The sequence below is a fragment of the Halictus rubicundus genome, chromosome 12 (genome assembly GCF_050948215.1).
Source record: "Halictus rubicundus isolate RS-2024b chromosome 12, iyHalRubi1_principal, whole genome shotgun sequence".
In the NCBI taxonomy this organism is placed as follows: Eukaryota; Metazoa; Arthropoda; class Insecta; order Hymenoptera; family Halictidae; genus Halictus; species Halictus rubicundus.
Genome location: NC_135160.1, coordinates 9,294,871 through 9,320,673, shown reverse-complemented (window position 1 = coordinate 9,320,673; position 25,803 = coordinate 9,294,871). Strand labels below are relative to the sequence as shown.

The window sequence follows — 25,803 nt, the reverse complement described above, 5'->3', positions numbered from 1 at the left end:
CGCGTCGCGGCGCGCCGTTTCTGGCGGAACGGTCGCGAATTTTCCCGCGGATCGGGACCCGGCGTTGACATTGGCTCCGCCGATTTCCACGTCAGAGAGTGTTTTTCGATTTGCGTCACTCGCCGCGCCCATGAATCGCTCGTTAAGAGCCCGCCGGATTTGTTTACCCGCGCGCCGAAACCGACGAGTTCCGCGATTCGATGTTTGCCGATCGATAGGTCGAAGGTCGATTATTATTGGCCCCGAAAAGACTGCATCTCGGAAAAGCGAAAAACGACGCGCGGACTCTTGTTGCCAACACGCTAGTACCTTCTAGTTCCTGATGTTAACGATTTACGGAATAAAACATCTATGCGGAGAAATTATTCTTAAAACATATTCGTCAGAGGGTTAGTCGGCAGAAATCGAGTAATCGACGATTTCGATCAGGTGTGGATCGAAGCGAAGCCGAACTCCATTGTTAAAGGGAACACTGGGGTTAACACTGTTATACAAGGTCTTCGATCGCTATATCACGGGCTCAAGGTCGCGGATCGCCACGAAACAGATCTCAAATGCGGAAACCGATGTGCACTCGCGTACCTGTGCTTTTCCTGGTCGTTCTCTCGGAAGAAAACGATGTCTGACGGTGTCGTAGACGCCTCTGGCGATCGACTGACGGCGTCGTCGTCGGGTATCGTCGCGGTGCTGCAAATGCGTGCACAATAATCCGACTTTCGTCGTTGCAGCGTCGCGCGCTCGGCACATTGTTGATACTCCAGCTAGATAAAGATCGACGGTTCATTTGGAGGCGAGGTTGGTTCATAGTGCGCGCGTTCAGTCTCTCGGTCCTCCTCTCTCTCTCTCTCTTTCTCCCTGTCGCTCTGATTATCGTTTAAATTCGAGGACGGACGCGATCTGGAATTTTCCGCCGAGCGTGGTCTCTCCCCCGTTCCGTTCCGTTCGGTTCCGACCTTGGTTTGTTTATGGACTGCGAATCGTTTTGCAACGGCGTTAAATTGCTCCGACGCCGTTGTTTTTTCGGTAAACATTTCGGCAGCGTCACGGCTCGCGCCATTGCGACAGAAAAAGATAGAGCGGCTCGATCGAGCTCGATATCGGCGCAGTTCCGATCCGATCTCGGTTAGAGGTGTGCGAGAACCCGAAAATGTCGAGTCGGGTCGGCTCGGGTCGGGATTTCGATAGTTGCTGGATCCACGATTATATCGGGATTTTCGGGACTCCCTAGAAAAATCCCGAAAATTGTGGGGACCCTTTTTGGAGAATCGCGAAATTTTCGATAGCCCGACTCGACGGGATTTCGAGCCGGAAGGGTTTGGAATCGGTGGCCGGTCGATTTCGCGAATCGATCTCGCGGATTGCCGTTATCGCGGCTCCGACCTTCGCGATTCAAGATCGGATCGGGGGCAGCGCCGTAAAACCCGATACCCGAGCGGTGATCGAGATATCGATGTCTGCCGCGTCTTTTCTTCGAGTTTTCTGTCGCGTTCCCGCTTCCAGCTTGTTCAGAAAATTCTACCGGCTCCTCGTGGACCGGCCTCGAGAGTTTCTACGATCGTCATTACGCCTCCAAGGCGTTCTCGCTCGTCGGCCCTGGACCGACGTCGCCGTCTACCTCTCTGTGTTCTATCGTCTAACGCGAACGAACGAGACGGATTTTCAACGGTGAACAGAGACGGAGGCTATTCTCGTCCACCGAGTCGCGCGATTTCTCTCCCTCTCTCTCTCTCTCTTGCTCTCTGCTTCTCTTTATCGCGGTCGATCTCCCTCGTGCGTATACTCGCTCGAATCTCTAGCCAAGTACGTCCAATTATCGCTGCGAGACAATGAGCATCAAGGTTCCGTGTCCGCGAATCTCGATGTTCGACGTTTCAGCCATTTTTTCGGGTCACCTTGGAATCATCGATGACTCCCCGTCCACCGTGTTCGATGACGCCTACCGCGATCTGTGCCCATTGCTGGCCACAACGTGCTCTCCGTCGCTCTTTCAAAACAAAAATTTTCTGTGTCTATTGTAAGAGATAGGAACCAAATAAAATTTCTTATTTTCTTTAGCGCTTGATCCTTCTGGAAAATAAACATTTTCTGTGTCAATTACAAGAGATAGAAACCGAACAAAACTCCTTTCTTCGTTTAACGCTTGATCCTCCTGCAAAATAAATATTTTCTGTATTAATTGCCGGGGGTAGAAACCAAACAAAAAAATAATGTACTGACATTTCTTTCAATTTTCCTACTAGTTTAATGTTCGCTCGTCCAATTTTGTCATTAAATTGCATATAATTCGCAGTCCCGCTCGTGACGAGTACTTTGTGGGCAAAGAAATAGGAACTGCATTTCACAGTGCATAGAAAGTTTCGCATGGTTAAACAAGCGGTATCAGAGCCTGTAATGCAACTTTTTGCGGAAGTGCATCGCGGTGCAGTTGCAAAGATCACCGTAGCGTTTATCCCCGTAATGATGGAACATTTGAACGGTTATTGTAGATGCTAAACCAGATGCCAAACTAGATGCTAAGTACTCTAGAAGCTAATACTTTTTCATTCAGAATAGCACGAGCAATCGATTCGTGGCGAACGAAATCATAGAGTAGCGTTCAAAAAACGAGTGCAATCGCATTGTAAAACTACTTGTTCGCTGTTCAACTTATACCGTGCAGCATTACAGGATGGCACAGCTTGTTAAACCACGCAAAACTTTTTTGTACATTGTACCATCACACCTGAACACACACATTCTGTACGTTCTACCATCTTCGATAACGACCTAGTTACAATTTCGCCCAATTATTAGACACACCGTGTCTGTTGTGGTGGTATGAAAAGAATTCAAATGTTTTTGCCTCGTCTTTGGGGAAAGCATTTTTTGAGGTCTTGTTTAGAGAGTCAAGTCATAGGTCGAAGTCCCGGACGAATTAAACGAACTTAAGTGAACCTTTAAACAAAGTCTTAAATGTTCAATTCTTCCGACTTTTTAACACCACTTTTGCACAGCTTGACATTTTTGTTACGTAATGTAAGCCTGCATGAGTTACATAAATGGGACACAAAATTTCTTTTTACTATCACATTTTACAGAATTTGTGACTTGCAGTATTACAGTACTATAGTGCTTCACTACCTCCTCCATCGTCGGACAACCAACTCCCACTTTTCGGCGCACCGCACCGCCTCGATCATCTCCACCGGCACACTAGATCAAAATCATTCGTCGGGAGCTCATCGGCAACGCGTTCCGATCCGAATAGAACCAACAGCTTTCTCTGGGGGATGCAACGTGCTCCCCATTTGCACAAAAGGTGGTCGCATCATTGGTTGCTGCGATTATCGATCACGGGAGATTCCATAAACACGGGCAGAGAGAGAGAGAGAGAGAGAGAGAGAGAGAGAGAGAGAGAGAGAGAGAGAGAGAGAGAGAGAGAGAGCAGAAAGAGAGTAGAGCTGAGCTCGGTCGGCGACGAGCCGAGATTCCCGCGCTTCTCCGGGGCCCCGGCTAAGGTTATGGCTTGCTCTAGGAGTGCATTAACCCCCGTCAGCTCGAGAGCACACCGTAGAAGAAGTGCACAAGTGGCGGGCGGAGGGGGGCCCGGAGAGAAGAATCTCTCTCTCTCTCTCTCTCTCTCTCTCTCTCTCTGCCTCTCACTGCCTCGGCTCTTTTTCTCCTCGTTCCAACTCTCTCTCTCTCTCTTTCTTTCTTTCTCTGACTCTCACTCTCTCCCTCTCGCTCCCTTTCTCTGTCGTGTGCACAGCAGCGAAGCTAGGAGAGTCGTGCTCGCCTTGGCGAGTGCAATGTAAGCGCTTTTGCGAAGTCAGGGGCGGCCTAGGAGCGAGCTTGGCGGGGCTTCGGGGCGAGGGGCACGGGCAGGAGGGTTGGCTAGAAGGTGGTTAGGTTGTTGATCGGGGACAACGTTCACAAACGTTCGCAAACGTGCGCAATCTTGAGGGCGAGGGGCCCTGAAAGGGGGACGGGGCCCAGGCGGCAGCGACGGCCAGACTTTCTCCGGAGAGCGAAAGTGAGAGGCTCTCCCTCCCCCCCGGGCCCCTTCTGCACATCTAGGGGACACGGGGGCCCACAGGGCCTCTCTTGCTTTCACCGTGGGGCCCCCGCTCTCCACGGCGATGCACTTTTCCGCGACGCAGAAAACGATGCACTATCGACGCCTGTTCCGGCCAGAAGAAAAATCCCGCGAGGTGCGATCGACGAACAAAAATCCGCGGTCTGTTAATTGCAATGCCGGATCCAGACTTCGTTGATCGGTACGATAAACAGTGTCGATTATGGATCGCCTTAGACTGCGAGTTATTCACATGCAAACTGCGCCGGGATGATAGAGACACTCGGTGCTGCTGATCTTCCCGAGAAGGTTTTTAACGATCTCTTGAACTGCGATTTTTTTTTTCTCGAGCGCGCGGTAATTGAGACTTCTTTGTTGGCGCGAATTTCCTGCAAAAGAAAATTTATATTGTCTGCGATTCTGCATCTTTGCCAATGATTATACACCGGCGGCAGATGAGTAGAATTTCTTTTAATCCCTTGCACTAGGATTTCCTTTCGGTGCACGGTGATTAGAATTTCTTTGTTGGAATTTCCTGGAAGAAAAAGCAAATTTATATTGTCCGTGGCTCTGTATTCTTGCCCATCGTTTCAGTTTGATTCCTTGCAACAGGATTTCCGTCGTGGCTGTAGCTATTTGTTTTTCCTAAAAAAAGAGAACTTTATACTATATCTGTATTTACTCGAAGGTATGAATATTAAATAAACTGTGTTTGATTATTTGGTGGATTTTGTTTGAGGCATTTATCTGACTCGTTATTGTACAGCGAGGAATTAACGGAAGTGAAGAAAAATATACTATCGCACTGTCGCAGACAAAATTGTGCGAACAGATTATGGAAACAATAACGTCTTAGTTATCATAATACCGTAGATTTTTACACACTCATGTGTAAAATACAGGAAAACGTGTATTACCGTTTGTTCACAATTTCCCGTCGAGTTTTCATGCTTCCCGCAAAAAGGTTTGAACGTCCGTTAAAACATGGCTTGCACATTATGCTAGAGGCTATAATAAGTACCTCAGAATTCTTTCACATTCCTCGAAAGCCCAGAACAACAAGAAATCAAGCCTGGAAATGAAAGGCCCGTTGCGCGGACCGCGTTAACGAAAGACCATTGTTGCCGGGGAGGTTCACACTCTCGAGGCGTTAATAAACAAACAGCCTATTTTCTTAAGGAAATTTCGAGGCTAATCACCAAGGTTTCTTTTCGAAAAATTTCCCTCGGAGCGCCTCGCCTCGAAAAACAGAGGAACTTTTGCGAGAGAAATGCTCGTGAAAACGATTGTCCGGAATTGAATCGCGAAATTCGCGAATGAGCGTCGTTTTCCGAAATTTTTAATTAAAGTCTCGGGTTCGCTATCGACCGGAAATCCGAACGTGCACTCCAATGCAACGATGCGACAGGCAACAGTATCGGCCATTCGATCCTACCTCGAACCCGAAAGCTGGTAGGCTAATCATTTTCCCCTTTGATCTTGTCCGCGGCGTTCAATGCAGTCTCGAGTTTCCGTGTTTTCGCTAGCGATGGGAACGATCCGATTCGTTCTCGTGATTTTCAAGTAATTCGGTAATCAAACACATACTACGCAGCTGCTCGAACATCAAATTTCCCATTATCGAAAAATTGCGGATATTGATATTGCGATAGCTTCGTTAAAAAAAAAAATAATTCGACATTAAGTCTCGACTCACTTTAAAGCTTGAATTCTCTACTTTCTGGACATGTCGTTCATTTTTTCCCAGAAAAATTTTGCACGACGCAGCAGGCGAAGATCCGAGGACACGTTTATCTTAAAAAATGCGACAAGTTCAAACGACTGTAAAACCATGAAAAAAATTTTTTCATGAATGAATCCACCATGGATTTAAAGATTGAAGCTTCCTCTTTGCAACGAGACCTCAAAACTTATTGTACGATTTTTTTTTTGGCCGATCTATTTAACTTTGAACGAAAGGTGTACTTCCACCTTACGCGGTTACCGAACTTGTACCTCGTTTTTGACCCATAAAACAGTAAAAAAAAATCGTACATGAAGTTTTGAGGTCCAGTTGTAAAGGGGCAGCTTTAATCTTGAAATCCATGGTGGGTTGATTTGCGAAAAAATGTTTTCAACATTTCCACGGACGTTTGAACTTGTATAATTTGTGAGAATGTACGTGTCCTCAGGTTTTTCAGAATGGTCGCGAGCGCGATGACTCGATGCGAGTTCGGGATCGAAGTCAGTGTCCCCGGAACTGTCATTACATCGCCTACCGGTCTGCGCGTTCAATCCCCCGAAACTTTCTTATTTCCCAAGATGCGCGTTCCGGGTGCACTACGCCGAGGAGCGTAAAGAGCGTAGAAAGAGAAAGAAGGAAAGAGAGGGAGAGAGTGGGAGAGAGAAAGGGAAACTGTTCGCGTGCAACGAGCACCGTTGCAAGAAAACCCACTGCCATTCGTGGCAGCGACGAGTTAGTCCCAGCCGCACCGACACACCGAACAATTACGAATTTACTTTCTTCGAAAGAACCTCCTCGTCGATGGTCACGCCGCGGATCAGACCGAGACCTATCAGCGCCGGCCTTTCTCTCTCTCTCTCTCTCTCTGTCTCTCTCTTTTTCCCTCTCCTTTTTCTCGATAACTGCCCGCAGCTCTCCTCGACTAGACACCGCGACGAAGGCCGAACGGAGATGTAGATTAACTTCTTTTTCCGCGAGAAAGTCGCGGCTCGACTTCGTCGGGCTTTGAACGGGTTCGGAAAGATTCTGCTCGTTTGCACGGGAAAGGATTTTCCTTTCCTAAACGCGGAAAATGTTCTCGCAGAAAGCGTCGCCGCGAGACATACGTTGGTTTATTCCTCGCGGTATGATTTATTTTATGGTCGCAATGACGTTTATATTTATTGCGTGGTCGTATCCTCTGCCATTGTGACGGGTCTCGTACAGTGTTAACGTAGAGTATGTAGATTCTGAGGTTTGTTCCAAAAATAGTAGAACAAATTTAGGAAAACTTTATTGAATTGGCTCGATCGATACACCGGAAGTCTTCAAATGGATTCGAAAAGATTTCACCTAGTGCACGTTTTTATGTGAACATTTTTATCGAGATTCATATAGAAATAGCGGAGGAACTTCCAGAGAACGCCAGACGCGTCTGATTGGCTCCCTGAGAGATCCAAATAGATTTCAATGACCTTCAAATAGGTTTACAGCGAGTCAACATGGAATGCATCGAAAATAAAAATAATGAGGGAGGTTTAGGATAGTTGTTACAATAATATTATGGCTATGATTAGGATTGATCGGTGCTCTGCAAGTTGCGTACAGATTTCGTGGGCCGCCAAACGAGTTCGAAAGGATTTTCGGAGTGTACACTTTTATTAAAATGTCTGTACAAGCAGCGGAGGAACTGTAGAAGAATGTCAGATGCGTCGGATCGGTGCACTGGATGTTGCAGTTCGTTGGCGACGTCGCAACCATCCGCTCCCGTCCACAGCTAGGCCGTATTCACCGGCTCAATTGGTTTTGACGATTATAGCGACATGCTCTCCCCTCAGCAGCATTTGCGGCACGTGTCTCTCCAAGGTCTCCCTCTTTCCCTCGATCTTCGTCACGACCACTTTGGCCGCGGATTCATCGTTCGCCGTCGTCGCGCTCGGCCCACCTAATGGATTAGGAGCCATTTAAAAAGCGTTTCAGGATTTTCCTTCTACTATGGGAACACCCTGCTCTTTCTCTCTACGCTCTCGCTCCGTCGACATACTCTCTCTCTCTCTCTCTCTCTCTCTCTCTCTCTCTCTCTCTCTCTCTCTCTCTCTCTCTCTCTCTCTCTCTATTTCACTGCGGAGATATAGAAAATCCGAGTTAGAAATCGACGGGTATACGACGGATTTTGTGCATTTATGACAGAAATGCGGTGTAACTTAAAACAGTGGAAACATCGGAACAAAAATATTGTTATATTATTTCCAGCCTATTGAACATATTAAAAATGAAAACAGATATTTCAGTTTCAAGTGGAAAATTATTTCCCTCAAAGCCTCAAAGTATAACTAACATTTGTACCGTCCCGAATACGGTTGACAGAAGTTCCTATTATATTTGCATGAATTCTAATTGCAAATCGTATGAAACGAATAAATATGGATGCCTCAATTACAATGTTACCATTTCAATCATCAGATTGTGTTTCGTGTATGAATCAACTGTCTGTAAATTTACTGTACGCATACTGCCACATCAAATGCATATAGACAGTTTTTCGAAACAATCTACTGTGCAGTATTTTGAAAAAATACGACACGAACTGAAAGAAATTAAAGAGTTCACAGTATCCAGAAGTCATTGGTATTGGGATCATCGTTTCGAAAGTTCGTCGTGCGCCGGAGCTGTTAAATAGGAATAATCTGCATAGACCACAGTGTCTGCTCGAGGCTGGCCGTTTCCACTTGAACACAGCGAAGCCGTCATTCTTGTACGATCCCGAATATAAATACAATGCGCAATCGAGGTTTTCACAGCATTCAAAAGCAGAAACCGTGCAATTGTTCGATCTGAGAAACTAGTGGACTATTAAACGGAAGCAATCCACTAGAATGTCTGCGCGTGGCTGACCGTTTCCACTGGAGCACGGCAACGCGTCATTTTCATACCGGATATAAATACAATACGATGCACAACAGAAATCGAGGCTTTCGCAGCACTTAAAAATAAAAACTGCGCTTGCCCTGAACGGAACAATAACTAAGAATTGACAGGAGGTTCAAACTATCAAAAAATTGCATTAGGATCAATCATCGCGATCCTCAACGCATGGGGACATTGTTACAAGAAACTCACATTCGACGTGTGTTCGGCAATCAAAGCTGTAGCGAAGCACGGCGCAAAAAGCTTAAGGTTGACGTCATCCAGGGTCCGTTCACAGAGAGAGATAGAGAGAGAGAGAGAGAGAGAGAGAGAGAGAGAGAGAGAGAGAGAGAGAGAGAGAGAGCGTCGACGGGTCACGAGGTAAGTCTCGAAAGGTTGTTTATGTGTCGGCACGTGTCCGGCTCGTTCTTTCGAGGGGAAGCAGAAGGGCGTAGGGCTTGAATAGGACTCGAGAAGGGGGGGAGGGGCGTACCACGAGGAAGTCGCTGGGACACGTGTACACCGCAGACATCGATCCTGGAAGTTGCTGTTCAAGGTCGCGCCGGCCCTCCACCCTGGCCGCCCCGTATCAACGACCTCTCGACCCCTCAGGATATCCTAAAGTACGTCAGTAGGCCAACTAACCCTGAACTCGCGCCGTGTCCCGCGATTACCGTTCTCGGAGGGAAGGGCCGCCCTTCTCGAGCTCGTACACGACTCCCGAGTCCTACTCCGTTTCCTTCCTTCGTCTGTGTTTCCCTTTCGGGCGCGAGTACCTTCCCTTTTCCTTCGTTTCAACGCGCGCGTCGCCCGCGAATTAATTAATCTCCCTCGCCCCGGCGCCGGTGTAAAAACTGTCGAATCATTTCGTTGATTTACGAGCCGAGATCCTTATCCGGGAGCTTCTTTTCCTCGATCCTCGGATAACGCTACCGCACCGGGGAGTATCGATCTCTATACGTGTCTGGGCGAGATTCGAAACGATCTTGTTGTGGCATGTCGTCCGGTTGCCTTCGTTACGCGATAATTGCGCGTTGATATTGTCTCGACATTATCTACCGGCGACTGATCCATAATTTTTGGAAATCTGTGGATTTTTTAAATAGATCCTCCAACAGCAACAGAAACTTAAGGGACAAATTTCCTTACACAGAGTTTTTGGAACATTTGTGGGGTTTTTAACACATTATCTACCGGCGATTATTTCATAATTCTTGACGTTTTAACGGATCATGGAAGGGTTGATTCCCGAGATCATTTGAAGTAACTTTGTCCTTTGCGAAAACGTTCTGCGCGGCTTTGGCAAGTTGTTATTCACCAAAAATACGGACCAATCGGAGCGCGGCTACAGTGGACGGATTCCGACTCGGCCAATAGCAACGCTGCTATCAGCTGTAGCCGAGCTCCGATTGGTCCGCGTTTTTCGCGAATAACTCGTTAACGCAGCCGCGCAGAACGTTTTCTTAAAGGAAGAAGTTGCTTGAAATGACCTCGGGAGTCAATTACTTCAAGCCAGTGCAAGATTGTTGGGACACCCTGTATAGATGAATTCGATCGACTCGCAAATTCGGTCGAATCCTGCGGCGAGAACGCGATCACGGGGGCGGGGTTGAACGGCGTTTGTGCGTCGGGACGGATGCGTTCGACCAAAGATGCGATTGCGGTCGCACGTGCGGACCTAGCGTACCACGTGAATGAATGGGAACGTGTGCCAGCGGTTGTGCCAGCGGTTGTGCCAGCGGTTGTGCCAGCGGTTGCGCGGGCTCGTGTGCAGCGGAACAAGGAAAGAAGAAGGAAGAACGGAAGGAAGGAAGAGACGCGGAGCACCAGGAAAACGGGAGTAGTGGGAAGAGGAGCAGCCGGAGAGAGAAAGAGGGAAGGAGAGGGAGAGAGAGAGAGCGGCGCGTTCGGCGCTCAGGGGAACGTGAGAAAGAGAGAAAGAGCGGGAGAGGAAAAAAGGGAAACGAACGACGCGAGGCACATGGGTCTTGTATCGAACGTAGCAACCACTACGTAGTCAAGGTCGGTCCTTGCCCCTAGCGTAAAGGGGCGTCCTCAGGATCCTTCTCTCTCTCTCTCTCTCTCTCTCTCTCTCTCTCTCTCTCTCTCTCCGCCGCACTCTTTCCCACTCTCTTTCTCTCTCCTGGCTTCCGTAACTTCCTCCTTTCCGTGTAAATAAACGCGCGGCAAATGGCACGCGCACGCCGCCCCGTGTTTTTGACAACGATCGCGGCTCACGTCGATCTCTCGACGCACCGATCGATCTTAACACTGCGATCGATGTTTGCGATCTGATTTTGAAACGTCTGAAAGCTTTCGGAATCTCGTGGGCGTTGCTTCGAGCAATTCAGGCCTTCCACAATTTTAGGTTCGTTTGATCTCCCATCCTATTTTCTGATACGTTATTTTGATACTAGAGTACCGCGTCATTTACTCCGGTCAATATTCGGGTCGTTTCGACCCGGCACCCTTGCGAGAATCATACTGCCGACGCACTCGCGTGAATGTTGAAATACCCACTCCAGAATGGTAGTGGCAGTGAAAATTTTAATTCAGAATGTTATCAACAAGAGAGTAACAAATTCCACTGGTTCTTTTCACCGACCACCGTCGTTCTTGGAAAGTCCGTACTCCGTGGGTTAATTGTTTTAGTGCGAACAAGCCAATCACGTGTGCGGGAAGACACGTGAGTGGTACGGGAAACGGAAAGCGTGTGGCACGTGTCCCACTCCAATCGTTGGACTGTCGATCTCTACGCAAACAGTTTCTCTTGTTCTGCTTTTCGAGAAGGAATCCTGGAAACTCGGAATTTTTATTCCAACGTTTTACTCTGTCGATTTTGTTTAAGATAATGTGTCTTCCAGTGGACGTCCGTTGTCACTGAAATTTAGGAGACATTTTGCTTCGAATTTTGTGAACAAAAGTTCTTCGAACCAATTAAGTTCTCCTATTTGAAAAAGACGCCAATTTTATTTCATTTTAACACTTTGAGTGCCCATCCGGCTGGTTAGAAAATTTTATAAAATCGAACGAGTTTGTTCGGTGAAATAAAAATTGACAAAAGTTAACATGCATGGTACTAAGAATAATACCCCAAAAAAGAAATTTTTCTCATTAAAATTAGTTTTAATTTTAATATTCATTATGCTTTAAAAATAAGCAAAAATAATACAGACACAGTAAGGGGTCCCTTACCCTACCGGAAAAGAACTGTACTGAAATATCGGGTGAGAAATGATTCCAGCATAGGGCTAGAACTCTCAGGATCCCGAGTGTTAATATTGTAACCATGAGGGCTGAAATAAGTTCTGGTAACTTGCTTAAAGCAAGGCCTCGAATAAGTGACGAAACGAGGAACAGTCTCGTGTTCTCTCGCCTCAGTTCGCATTTCGCTTATTTTCCCCGGCCTCGGTAAGTGACTGAACTTTGCCTCCTCTTTTTTCGAACGAGACAATTTTTATTCGAACCCCGATGGTTTACTATACTCGGAACGAACGGCGTTCGTTTGGTAGCGCGCGGATCGATCGGCTCTCGTAAATAGGGAGACGCGCGAGCGTGTTCCATTGACACACGGCCAGTAGTAGGAGTCATTCATGGTCAGACGAGCGTAGGAAGGACTAAATTGGATTCGCATTGGCTCGCGTAGTACGCGAGAGCGTGGTTGCGGCCGCCGCGGCGCGTATTGAAATTCTGGAGGCGCGCACCGACCGCGTCCATTATGTATCATTTGAAAATTTCCACGGCGATCCGCGCGCGGCTTCTGTGTTCTGTATTGCTCGCATGCTCCGCAGAACCGGAGATGGGAAGGTTCGTCGAGGCCGATAAATGGCCGCCGAACAACGGTCTCTCGCGAAACGCCGCTGAATCGTCCAAGGTAATTAACCCTGAGACGGATGACTGATTGCCCCTCTGACCGTGCCGCAACGCGCCGTGAGTCAGGGGAAACGCGTTCGTTAGCTTCGATTCACGGTCCGAGGCATTACCATAACTAACGGAAAAGCTGTTTTCCCGAGGGAACAAATCCTGGTTCGAACAAGCTCGGATCCTTCTCTTTTTGTTTCTGGATCGCGCGATCGGCTTCCGTCAGAAGCTTCACGGATGACAAATTCTCTCGGCGTCTCGATCATTCACGTCCAACATTCGCATCAATCTTTCTCCGAATTTTTAACGCGTATAAATTCGAACAAGCTCGTCTCGAGATTTTGTCTTTTTTCTCGAGGTTTTCTTTCGCTGACCAGTCGTGCGAGAAGTTTCAGAAATGACAATTGCTTGGTAGAATTTTGCTGGCATTTTGTGAATGTCCAGATCCTGAAAAATGTCTCGAATGACAAGTTCAACTCCAGTAGAAAGTGGACTTGCCCGGTGTCGGCGCCAAGGTCTTCAAATGTTCAGCGGTCGGGGTGACATAATTGAAAGTACGGGATCGGGGGGCTTTTCACAATATGACAGCTTGCAGAATAAAATGCAAGCTTGTAACCAGACCGTCGAGTCTTGTGTGTTCGTAACAGACGACCTCGTCGATGCATTTCGATCGACAATGAACACTGAAGTTAACTGGAATATCGTGTGAAGTTTTAGTCATAGCTACACAGCGGATTCGTGCATTTACGACAGCAATAAGAGGATGCAATTTAAAGGAGTCGTTTATGCAGAGCGAAAGCTCACTCTCGAATTCTTTTCTTTTCGATATCTATTCTTTTCCTTTACCGCTTTCAACATTCGACGTTCCAAGGACTATAGATTGAAATAGGGACATCAATACGTATTCTAGAATTTTTTTAAAATTTTGCAAGCTTAGAACAGTCAAAAAATTATAGTCAATAAGTTAATAATACCGATGAATTATTTCTAGCTCCTCGAAGTTATTAACACTAGGTTTACGGAGCACTTGAAGTGACTATTTTGCATTACTTTATGAAAATAATGTGCTACCCACATTTTTAGCAATATTTTAAAAATAAAATATACCCAAAGAAATAAATGTGCTAAATAATTTCTCATGTATGCATCCTTAGAGTCTGAATAATTTTAAATTAAAAATATTAGAACCCGTCATTTTGACGGGTCCCGTAAGCCTAGTGTTAAAGAATGAAATTTCTGCTGACCCCTGATCCTTGCCAGGGTAGAAAATTTTCATTTTACATAAAGATCCGCGGTCTAGTAGGAGGGGTGATCGCTCGTACGAACAAAACAGGCGAAACTAGAGTGAGACGCGTGAGATTCGTGCGGCAATGAACGTGTTAACGACCCGCTGGAAATAAAACGCGAGGGGGGACCGCGGAGTCCTTATTGATATTCTCCGAGCCGGACGATTAGCATCGGATCTATGGTCACCGAGAATAGAAGCGGCGTAGAGGGACAGAGAGCGAGAGACAAATGGCGAGCGAAGAAGAGGAAGAAAGAAAGAAAGAAAGAAAGAAAGAGGGAATACTACCGAGGGCAGGCGCTTTCCTCTTGACTTTGCGGGTCCAAACCTCGAAGCAGTCCTCGAGCGCGAGGTTCCAGTGTTTGTCGAAGGCAGCCACGTATGCCTCCACGTGTCCCCTTATGCCGCTCGCGTTCCTCGTGTGGACCTTCGGCACAAAGGACGAGCGATTATTCCTTTTAAATCGTGGAGAGTCTCGCGTCGCACACCGCACGCCGTCGGCCATCGACAGTAGCAACAGCCAGAAGCATCGACAGCGAATAGCTATAGCGTCGTGCAACCGTTCCAGGTAAAGCGTTCTCGCGAGAGAACGGGAGCCCGAGACACCGGCGGCAACTATCTCTCTCTCTCTCGCTCTCTCTCCTCTCTCTCTCTCTGCTCCCTCGTTCGTGTCTCGACCTCTCGAAAATAAGCACGCAGGTAGCACACGCATCCCCTCGATCCTCCTATTTCAGATCGTACGTGTTCGTACTCGCGATCGCGCGCCGCGCACCGGTGCATATACTGGCGGGAGCACAGAAGAAGAAGAAGAGCGCGGCCACGTACGCCGATGCTGATGCCGATGCTGCTGCTGGTTCCTCCGTGTGTGTTGCGTCGTTGATCGATGACTCCGGGCGAGCAGGGGAGAGGAGCGGGCAATTTTTTGCACGCAACCCGCCAGCGACACGTGCATAATTTGTACGGGCTAATTGTACGGTTTTTGCGACGCGAGGCGGACCAACGGGAGAAAGGAGAAAAGAAGCCATTAGCGGTCGGCGATCGCGACAAATTGCAGACGCTCCTCCCCGTTGTCTCTTTCTTTTTCGAGTCTCCGAGAGATCGCCCCCTTTTCCCGACCCTTTTGTCCTGCAAAAATGCCTCCCCTTCCCTCCCCCTACTCCTCGTGATCGATCTCGACCCCTTTCGAACGGCGGCGCGCACTTTACCCACCGGATCTTCTGTTTTCTGTGCTCTGTTGTTGCCGGCGCGAGAGAACAAGCGAGAGAATGCATTTTTCTCGCTTGTTCTTTTCTTGTTAGCCGAAGAAAGCGGACCGGGTCGCGATAGCCGGTGCCGCTCACGCGACACTCTGTCCATTTTCCGCACGACAATCGCGTTAATGACGGTACGCGCGACCGTGTCTACGAGAAAACGAGCGCGAGCCTGTTGTTTGTCGCGCAGATACCACGCGAGACAAGATAGCCGGCTGATACGCGGAAGTGCAGGCCGTGGCAAGGCCCCCTTCAATGCCTTTCGCACTGATATACGCCCGGCTTTGTCGCAATGAAAACTAATTGCGTGACTACGACTCTGTCACTCGGGCCTCTCCTTCCTATCCGGCCTTCTCTCTCTCTCTCTCTCTCTCTCTCTCTCTCTCTCTCTCTCTCTGGCGCGCGCTCGTTCGATGCCTATCGATCTCGAGAGAATTAGGCTTTTATTTCTCATTTTCCTGACACGATCGTAAATTTCTGAGGACGCACTTTCGTGTCTTAATCGTTTTGTTGATTCAACGTGGACAGCTTTAAGGAACGTTTTCACGGTTCTATTTAAACACTACGAGAAACATTTCTAAATAGAGTCCATCGAAAAGTATTATAACTCTTTCGATACCTGTTCCGCGGCGCGTCTTCTTTGCCATTTTAACTTCATTTCTATTGTAAGCACAGCGACTCGTTCTCTGCATTCTTCTGTTAATGCGGTATTCTGGTTTTGCGAGGCCGTTTCCGCACGAATTTTTTTCTGCAGAAATATCGAACCTTTTGCATTAAGATTTTGCACACATATTCCTTGGTATTTGGAGTGCCAGTGTGATTTTTTTTTCACGCAAAACAAATCAAAATTGCGTGATCAAGGGATATATATCCTGAAGATTCTAAAAGAAAAATTCCACCGGACACCCGTTGACCCATGTTCTTCAAAACATACTCTCCAAAAATATAAATATCTGATGTAATTTTGATTATTCTTGCTTGATAAAAATCACACATGTCCTTCAAATAGCAGCGAATATGCGTGCAGATCCCAAATGAAAAAGGTCCAATAGTATTCCCGAGAAAAATTCCCAAAAATTCGGAAAATGTAATTTTTCAAGTTTCGTCCTAATTGAAATCAGCGAGCCAATCGACGACTATGAAACGCGCGAAATCCTCGCTTTTTCGATCGGTTTTGTGCTCTCGCGCGCGCGAGGAATTATTGAAACGAAAGGACAGTTTCGCGTTCGGGCAGCTCGAAAGCGTTCGTCAAGGCTTCAAAACGCTTTTCCAAGCCTTGTACGATCGTCATTGGGCCTCGGCGCGTGTGTCATAGTGATCGAGCTGAGGGAAGGACGCCGCGGGGAGCCGGATAGAGTCGATTCTAGGAGTCCTCAAGATTCCACGGAGGCATATATCCTTGCTGGTCCGGCAGGATCCGTCGATTAACCGCGAAGGACGACCGCGTCGGCTGCTTGCTTGCGTTCCGAGATTCGCTGAATCGCTGGTCCAAGGATCCCGCCGATCACCGTCGACGAAAACCATGATCCAACTGAGAATAGTATCTCGACATCTCCGGCACCGACAATCTCCTCGTTAAACATTCCCGTTCGCGAACACGCCTCGGCTGCGTTTCTGCCTCTTAAGGGAGTGTTCTGGCTTTTCATTTTCAAAAAGATCAATTTTTCTCCATTTTCCTTGAGCATAAATGTTGTAGAATATGTGTGCAGAAGGATCCGTTTTAATCCGTAAGATTGACAGAGTTATAAGAAACAGGAGCCAAATAAAATTGTCACGCTCCCTCTAATAATTTCGACAGGCTCAAACACGCTTAATCATTTTACTGTTTTCAAATTCATAAAATCCATAAGTAGACAGCGGACTTTATGCACCTACGGCGAAAATGAGTAGGCAAAATTTAAAATAGTGAGACGATTTAACAAAGTTATTAAAGGAGGAATGAAATTTCGAGCCATTTCTTACCTTTAACGTAGACAATTTTTATTTTGCATTTTTTATTTTTATTTTGCCAACTCCGCCGGTTCCCGTTTCAAATAATCGAGGTTCCATCGATATTCCTTTCGCGCGATCGATCACTCGAATCGCAGCAGCGTCCTCCCGGCAGCCGCGCGACGAGGCCGGGAAAATAATAATAATAACGCAAACAATCCGTAACGAGCGTCGACGAGCAATAAACAAGCTGCCGGACAACGGGAACAGAAGAGTCGTGTAATGACGATCGTCGATTCCCATCAGGCGCGTCCCATCTGTCGATCTTCTCCTTTTTATTTTTCCTCGCGTTCGTCGTTACGCAACCGTTCATTATCCGCGTCGCGTTACGTCCGATACGCGTCGAAATCAAGCGGATCGATCGATCGAAACGATCCGACGAACCGGCCTCGCTTTCTTCGTCGATCCGACGGAACGCGATGATCGAAGGACGATCGATAAAATCATTTTTCCGGATGCGCGCTCGCGTCGCTGAAGGCCACGGATTAGGATCTGCGTTGGTCGCGGCTTCGCGAGGAGCCGCTGATGCGACTCGCCGCGATGAAACTCAATGAAAGTAATTAGCCGAGCGAAAGGAGTTTAATTAGGAACCAGATCCCGCCTCGTTGAGAACGGCGGCCGCTTCCGCAGGAAGATCAATTGTATCAATTTAATGATTAGCTTTTTCTCTCGCGGGCCGACGAACCAACGCTGACAATCGAGTTAACCCATTTGCATTCCCCAGGAAGAATCGAAAGCGATGCTAATTTTAATTTGCTTTCCTTTTTTTGTCTCATGTTCTTTGCCTGAATCACTGTTTCGTAGAACTTCGTTCAACACGAGGGTGAACGAACTTTGCCTATTATTTTCTCAGCTATTTCTCGAGATATTTCGATGAAACAAAAACGAAAATGAAGCTGCAAACCAGCTGTATATGAGCTATTTTTTCAGAATTTTAAATCAGTTATTAAGAGTCGCGAAAAACATTCTTTCTCGGGGATGATTCTCGCGAACAACCGAGACCACCACGATTTCGAGTGACCACCTCTAAAAAAATCGGGAATAATATTACTTAACTATTATGGAAGATTGTTGAACGTTTTGTTACAAATGCAGGAAAGATTCATTTTAATGTAATAGTACACATTTTGAGCAATCTTCCAGAGATATTACGTTAAATTGAATTTATCAAGCTGTTCGAATCGTACGATTTTTATTAATTTTTGTTCACAGTTTCCTGTGCATATTCAAATATACAAAAATGTTGACCGCTTTCCCCGAGCATATAAGCACGCACACACCGATCGAATCGAGTAACCTGCTCGAAGTTTTTGCTTCGAAGTCGTTGCAAAAAGGCGCCTGCGAATAGTCGAACACTGCCGGGGATCCGTGGGTAGAAAAATCGGTTTCCTGATCGCTACAGGTGTCGACCGATTGTCTCCCCTTTTTAGGACACCTGCCCCCGGTCGCTTCTCACCGCGACTTCCTGCTTCCGACTCGTTCTCGCGATCTTCTCGAGGAAAGATCGCTAATTATGGCCGTAGGAAGTCGGAAGGCAATGCGACGCGACGGCTTATGGCAGGAAGCCGGTTTTTTTCCTCGTTTCGAGGCTCGGGATTCGCCGGGACGAACCCGTTCGCCGATTTCTCCTAGTTCCGCGCGACCAACGGCGATCGGACCGAGAGGAAAGCGATCGCGAAACTGCGCGCGAGGACCTTGCTCGTTGATTTATTTTCCGACCGCGAGAAAAACGCGGTGGCGATCTTTGTCGGCCGGCCGATACGATCCAGAAACGTCTCCGCGTGATTTCATCGGATCGCTGGAGCTGACTCACGCGCGATACTCTTCGTTTCCTAGTCGAGAGAGGAGAATGCTGCGTGCGAATGCCTCGTCGGATCGGCAGAGATAGGCTTCGGTGTCCTGCGAAGCTTTCTCGTTGCGCAATTGGTTATACGACGCGCGCCGTCTCCGTTTCGTCCTTGGTCCTTCGAGGACTCGCGAGGGAACATATCCCAGTTGCACTAGCCGATTTTGATCAAACTTTTGTCGGCGGGTAGTTCTCAGAAAAATATTTGATACGTTTTTTTTCATCGCCCATCGTCTGCATTGAGGGGATGAAAACTATTAGCCCGTTAAAAAACTTCTTTAATGCATTTCTTGACCAATCGCAAAACTATTCTCGAGTGATCACAAGACTGTCATGCAAACTGAAAACTTTCCAAATCAATTGCGGGGAACAGAAATAAAACTATAATCCTTCAATTCGTTTACAATTTCTTAGTTTTGCACTGATTCATTTTCGTCGTAAGTGCGTAAAATCCGTGGTCAAGTGATCAAACATAAGCTATTAATCGAAACTATAAAGCACTGAAGCTAGAACTGTTGAATGTAGGTTGTCGGGCACGGGGGTTAAGAAAATGCAAGAAGAAGAAAAATCGATTTGTTGGAGGTTCTAGGCCAGAGGACCCCCTTAAGTACGACAGCGAGCATGATCGCGGCCCTCCCCTAAGCGGCGATAGCCTTCGGGAAGGAGCCGGGCATCGATTCGCCGGAGCCAAAACATTTTCCACGCTGCAGGGAACGCGTCACCCTCCTCTGGCATAAGCGTTTGCACTACTACCCGAATTTCGGGGGATGCGATCGCATCGACGACGGAGCTCCTCCATATTCCTCTCGAGGCGGGCGGCGAGGAGCGAAGAGGGTGGAAGAGGGTGGAAGAAAGCGGCGTTTCCCGGCGAGTGGCCCTTCCCGAAATGGGCTTTTCAAGGCTTGCGCGCGCGAGCAGAGCTCGCCTTTTTTTCGGACTGGCTCGACCCTTCGAGACGGAGAAAGGGGACGATCAGGGGCGTATCAAGGGCGAGAAGGGCCTCGGCTGTCTCCATGGAGACGAGTGTGTTGACCCGAACAGTTAGCCGCTTCTCTTGCTCCCTTCGTGCTCTACAGGGTGGTCCACCCCGAGTTGGCCACCTAAATGTCTCCTTCGGCCGTGACGATATTAGTTTTGCATATTACGCTAACTCTTCGCATCGATCGGGAGACTCGCCACCCAAATACAGATTTATTTCTCCGTTTAACCTCAGAGCGTCACCCTACAACGTTACCTACTCGAATCTTCGTTTTTCAACTTCTTTCTCGAGCGTTGAAAAATTAGGTGTACGAATTCATTCGCGACCCTCGCAATCAATTGTAACTTTGTTCTAAATCCCACTCCCCATGTTGGACATGCTGTATTTTCGAGAAAGAGTGCAGGTTGAAAGCAACATATTGACCTTCTCAAATTCTTTCAATGTCTCCACTCTTTTAAATGTCACTAACTTGTTCTTTGTCTACTTTTTGCTCGCATTACACCCTCGTACAGCCTCGTACAGCTTTCTTTATATCGTAGAAATCAAAGGGGAAGTTTAGGTGCCCGCCTCCAGGAGGACCACCCTGTATAGCACACCTTCCGGCCCTTCCGTTCACCTTCGAAGGGCTGCCTCGCTGATACCGATGCCCGCACGTGTCTTTCTCTCGGTTATTCTCTGTCCTCCTCGGTCGCGAAAGTGTGTCAGCCGCGTGTGCGTGTGCGTGTGCGTGCGCGTACAATGCCACGGGTCAGGCAGGAATGGGTGGCGCGTGGGTGTTTACGGTGCCTGGTTCGGGACAACCCTCGAATTCGCTGTCCCTGTCTCGCGAAGACAACGAGCCGAGACTCGCCGGCAATTGTCTCCTCGCCTTTTGTCTTCGCGGCGATGCTTTCTCCCTCTCTCCTCTCTGCCTTCCTCGCCAATCCGACACAGTCGCCAGTCGAGGGAAAGGTGCTTCCCTTTTTCGTCTAGAATCCTGATCATCCGACTCTCTCGTGCGGACTAGAACTGTCCCTTCGCGATCAACGATAAATCCAGCATCGTTCAGATCTCCTGTGAATTCCTGAAAATTTTCTAGCACACTTCGCGTGCTCGTGTGTAAATATCGACAATGTTTAAACTGTGGGAATAAAAATTCTTTTCTGGGCTTGACTGGTTTCAGATTTTTTATTTTGCGATTACTGAAATTGGAAAAATGCTTCTACACATTTATTTGTTCAAGCACGTACAGTAAAAACCGAATAAGATCAAATGAAAATCAAAATATCGAAATGAAAATCTAAAATCTAGATGAAATCAATTGTCTCGTTTTGATAGGGTAACATATACTTGAAAATCTAAATGAAATCAATTGTCTCATTTTTATACGGTAACATATGCTTGAAAATCTAAATGTAATCAATTGTCTCATTTTTATAGGATAACACATGCTACTGTTGGTGTCAATTGATCCATAAAATTGGAATACAGTAGAACCGCGTAACTTAGTTTAACGTGCAAATCAATAAGAATTGAGTCCAGCATTAAGCGGTCTAGTGTACAATAATGTTTTCCTGTTCACTTTGGATGATGGAGGTTCTACCGTAGTAGTTCCTATAGAAATTGTATGGCGACGTACCTTGACCCGTGTCCGATTCTCCATGTACTCGTAGAGCAGACCCAGCGGTCCGAGGGCATTCTGCATTTTCGAGAGGACGTTCTTCCCTCCTAGGATCCAACTTCGTCCGTGGTTCGAGCCGGCCACGGGTTCTGCACACCATAAAAAGACCGGTGACTCGAAAGTTGATCCCTCCGCGACGCTATCGTTCGACGAACTTCGAGTGGAACCCGAACCAACCGGCGAAACAGACAGTTGGATCGCGAAATATCTCGTAGCGCAAGAGATCATATCAAATGGTCTGGTCTTTAAAAATTGTTGGATAAAAATGAATTTTAATCGGGACGTGACAAGAGACAGTAATATTCGGCGTAGGGTGCAGCCGGATAAGGAGGTCAAAAGTATATTGAATTTGCAATAGGCCATTCGATAGCTTATCCAAAGAAACTATTTTGTGCCAATTTTCAACCCCATATATCGACATAGGGGTAGCAATCGGTTGACAAAGAGAATCAGGTTTTTCCGAAATTTCCTCTTCAATTGAAAATTCTGAAAAAAATCAGGAATATTTTAGGTACTAGAATGCACATCTATGATTTTTTTCAGAATTTTAAATGGAAGAGGATGAGAGAAATTATGGAAAAACCGGATTTTCTTTGCCACCCCATTACAACTCCCCATGGCGACATGTAGGGTTGAAAATTGGAGGAAAGTATTTTCTTTGGATAAGCTATCGAATGGATTACTGCAAATTCTGCAGTTTTGCAAATGGCTACCCTCTTTGTCAAAAACGAATAAAACTCTTGTCCGATGATAATAATTTATGCGCGCAAGAATTGAGGTTTGAAGAATTGCCGGATAAAAGTGGATCGTTGTCGAACCGCGACGAAACAACGGAGAAAGAGCAAGGTATCGATCATCGCCGGAATAAAGAGCGTGGAGGGTGGTTGCATTCGCCTAGGAGCGAAGATAGTTATCGTTCTAACGAGTGGACGCGGATCGGGCTTTATCCTGGCAGATTTTTCCAGGCGGCGATAACGGCCTGCTAATAAGAATTTATGTGGCTCTCGCGCCTCGTCGGTTCGCCGACAAATCATCGTTCATCCTTGCGCGAAGCGTGCAGAGGAGCGGCCCGATAGCATCGTGCTTCCATAGTCTTTTTGCTCTTCCGTAAATGTCTTACTAGCGGCGCGCAGTCGTCCCAATTCACCAAAACGGGGCCAAAACTTGTAAAATCAATTTTTCATTTCTGAGATCTTAACTCTGAGCAAATTCTCTAAGAAGTGAGTTCATACCTGAAAATGCTGTAATCGTATAGAAAATGGTGGATTTCAAAGGAAATTAAGGAGGGACCTAGGTTGCCACCTCACTTCTATTGGATATTTTTTAGCAAAAATGTAGTATTTTGTAGATAAAAGTGTAACAAAAATTATGTGCTAAATCTCTTTTTAATATAACCATTTGTTGAAATAAAAAAAAATTCTCACAGTGAAGCTCACTTTTCCACCCCCAGGTGTATGTCCCCCCTTAATAATCATGTCCCTCTGTTCGAAATCTTCACGAGCCCGACTCGATGCTATAGCGCAAGAGGTTAAGGATTAAAACGAAGGGTTCTAATCGAAAACGAAGCGAGCTAAAGGGTTAGAAAGCCCACTGGCGACGGTCGAGGAGAAGGAATAGAAAGGCAGCGACTGGTTTCGATGCATCAACGATGCATCAGCGGTCGCCGCTTATAAATATTTGATTACGATAGATTACCTTTCGGTCTGGAGAAGGCGCACGCGAACGTCGCCGCTTAATTTTCTACCGGCAGACGAATCGCCGTTAACTGTAGTCGCGACGGCGAAAGTATTCGTCGTTGTCGTCATCGTCGTCGTCTATGAACGTGATTTTTGTGGCTGATTCGTGAAAATCCGTCTCGAATGTTGAACTGGAAGAGGGGACCGGCGTGTGGTAGGTTCGGCCCTGCGTCGGCCGACGCGGAGCAGAGCAGAGCGGAGCGGAAAGAGGAACGGGCGCGGAGTTACGTAAAGGCTGCCTATGCACGCGGTGCACGCGGTGCACGCGGTGCACACGACTGCACTCGTTTCGCTGGTGTGCAACGGCGAGCGCGAACGACGCCGGCCAACTTGTACCGCGCCGTCCAGTAGGCTCGGGCACTTATGGCTTTTCCAAAAATTCCAAGTGTTCCTCGAACGAATCCGATGCAATTTATGCGCGCCAATGAGCAGATCGAATGCAAAACAGTGAGACGTTCCAGGAATTCAGTGATACCGTTGTATTGCTTTGAACTCGCCCGAATTATTATCGCTTCTGCTAGGACAATAATTCACTGATTTACTACATTTTAAATCAACAAATTATGTATCGCTTAGAAACGCCACGCTTTAAAGAAATACATGTCGCAAAACAGACAGGAAGAGATCGATCATTCGACAGTATGTAGAAATAGTAAATGGGTGAATTTTTGTACAATTTTTACAATGTTGGAAACAGAAATATTCAACAAACGAGGAATGCTCTGATAATGTAGACAGGTCCGAGCATATTTGATGAGTAGACTGCGGATCTTTATGCAAAATAAAATTTGTATACATCGATTACAATCTATAGGAGCTAAGTAAAAAATTATTTTGCTGATTAATCATTTTTATATGTTAAAAGTAGTATATCGACATTGTCAGACTCTTTTAATCTTTTTACTATTTTGATTTACACCTACTCATTTTTGTCATAAATGCATAAAAACCGCAGTCTACTGACGAGGAACATACAGCAATCAAAACATTCGAAAAATGTTAAAATTATTGTTTTCAACCTACTAAATCAATTAAAAAGGGAAATCAATTTCTATTTTGTGCCAGCTCGTAGCAATTAAGATAGAACATTTTTATTGTAAATAAATCTAATCGTTAGACCGGATTTTGTGACAAAAACAAGTTGGTGCAATTCGAAAGAAACATAAAGATTAGAAGAATTTTAAAGTATCCGACGTATCGTGCCCAGCATATGAAAGTTATTACGGGAAGAAAACAATTTTTGCATGGTCCCTGGTTCTCGTAATCGACGTAGAAAAATTTGCATAAAGATCCGCAGTCCGATTATGATTTTCGTTCTGACAAAGATCCGAGCGATCGCGGACGGGTCTGGCGTTGCTTTCGATCGTCTCGCGAGTGGTCGCACCAGGTCGAATCGAGTCGAGTTCGAGTACGAGTCGACGGTCGACGCTCACGGCGGCGGATCGGGATTCGACGCTGGCAATTAGCTTTCTCCGATAACTTTCATCCACCTTAAGGTGCACTCGGCTGCGCTCCGCGGCGCGGCGGTCGGTCTTGCTCGCTCATGCTCTCTCGCTCGTGCCCGGTGTTGTTCCCGCTCGTACCCGTGATCGCTCCGCTCGCTTCTTTTCCACCTTTCTTTCTATCTTTCCGCGTGCGCGGCGCGCTCGCGCCACTTTCACTATCGTCGCGATCCAATTCCACTCCGGCGGCGAGGCGACTGCTCTAGGCTGCCGAGAGAGGCCTGAGCGCGGCGAATTTTTCGACGACGAGCGCCTGCTCGGCCGGCAGCAACGCGCGCGCGAGATTTCTAAAAATAAAAAGGCGAGTGAAGCCACCCGGTTCGACAGAGGAGAGAACCTCTGAACACGCTTTAGAGCTGGCTCCGGCGAGCTGGCTCCGGCTGGCGAGCTCGTAATCCGGTAAAAATACGTGCCCCCGTCTAGAGACCCGCCGAGAGGAACCTCCACCGGTTTTGCGAAGGGTACGGGTACGTGGTCGCTCGGACGCCCCCTCTTTTCAATCTTCTCCTCCCCTCGCCGCTCCTCTCCTCTCCTCTCCTCTCCGCGCGCCGGTGAAATTAGAAATTGCTTCGTTCGCCGTGCACACGCGTGACTAATCAAGGCGACGCGCCTGCCGATCGCAACCGCGGCCCGTTCTTTCCTCGATACGCGATCTCGAGCCGATCGAACGCTGCGCAATGCATTTATCCGAACCGTTCAGCAGACTGTCGATCGATCGGGGCACGCATCACCAAATCGTCGCTGTCCCATTGTCCGCGATTAGTTTTTGGGCCTCCGGACACCATGCATCCGCGTCATGAAACATCTCCATCTCGATATAATTATAGAATGTATAACTAAAGATCCCTAACCTCTTGAACACCATACCAACGAACGAACCCACCACGTCCGATGGGCGATCGGTTCGAGGGACGTCAAACTCGGACGCGATCATGTCGCGGCTGATTATCCGAATCGAGTTATAGATCGGGGAGGGGTGGGAAGCGACGAAAAGAAAGTTTCTACGATCCCATGGCCGGTACTGCGTTCACT

The 25,803-nt window shown here is 47.3% G+C and overlaps 2 protein-coding genes across 3 annotated transcripts in view; one reads left to right on the top strand and one right to left on the bottom strand.

The window, feature by feature from the left end:
- Eip74ef (Ecdysone-induced protein E74) overlaps positions 1-25,803 on the top strand; it is a 221,124-nt gene that overhangs the window by 14,114 nt on the left and 181,207 nt on the right. The gene's annotated exons all lie outside the window — the stretch shown is intronic.
- The window catches only part of Lsm11 (U6 snRNA-associated Sm-like protein LSm11), a 36,247-nt gene continuing 17,557 nt past the window's right edge, over positions 7,114-25,803 (bottom strand). The window contains exons 3-5 of the mRNA XM_076797787.1: positions 21,492-21,622; positions 14,098-14,236; positions 7,114-7,701 (exon numbers count right to left, since the gene is read on the bottom strand). Coding sequence (XP_076653902.1) covers positions 7,553-7,701; positions 14,098-14,236; positions 21,492-21,622 — 419 coding nt within the window. The 3' untranslated portion in view covers positions 7,114-7,552. The remainder of the gene's footprint in view (positions 7,702-14,097; positions 14,237-21,491; positions 21,623-25,803) is intronic.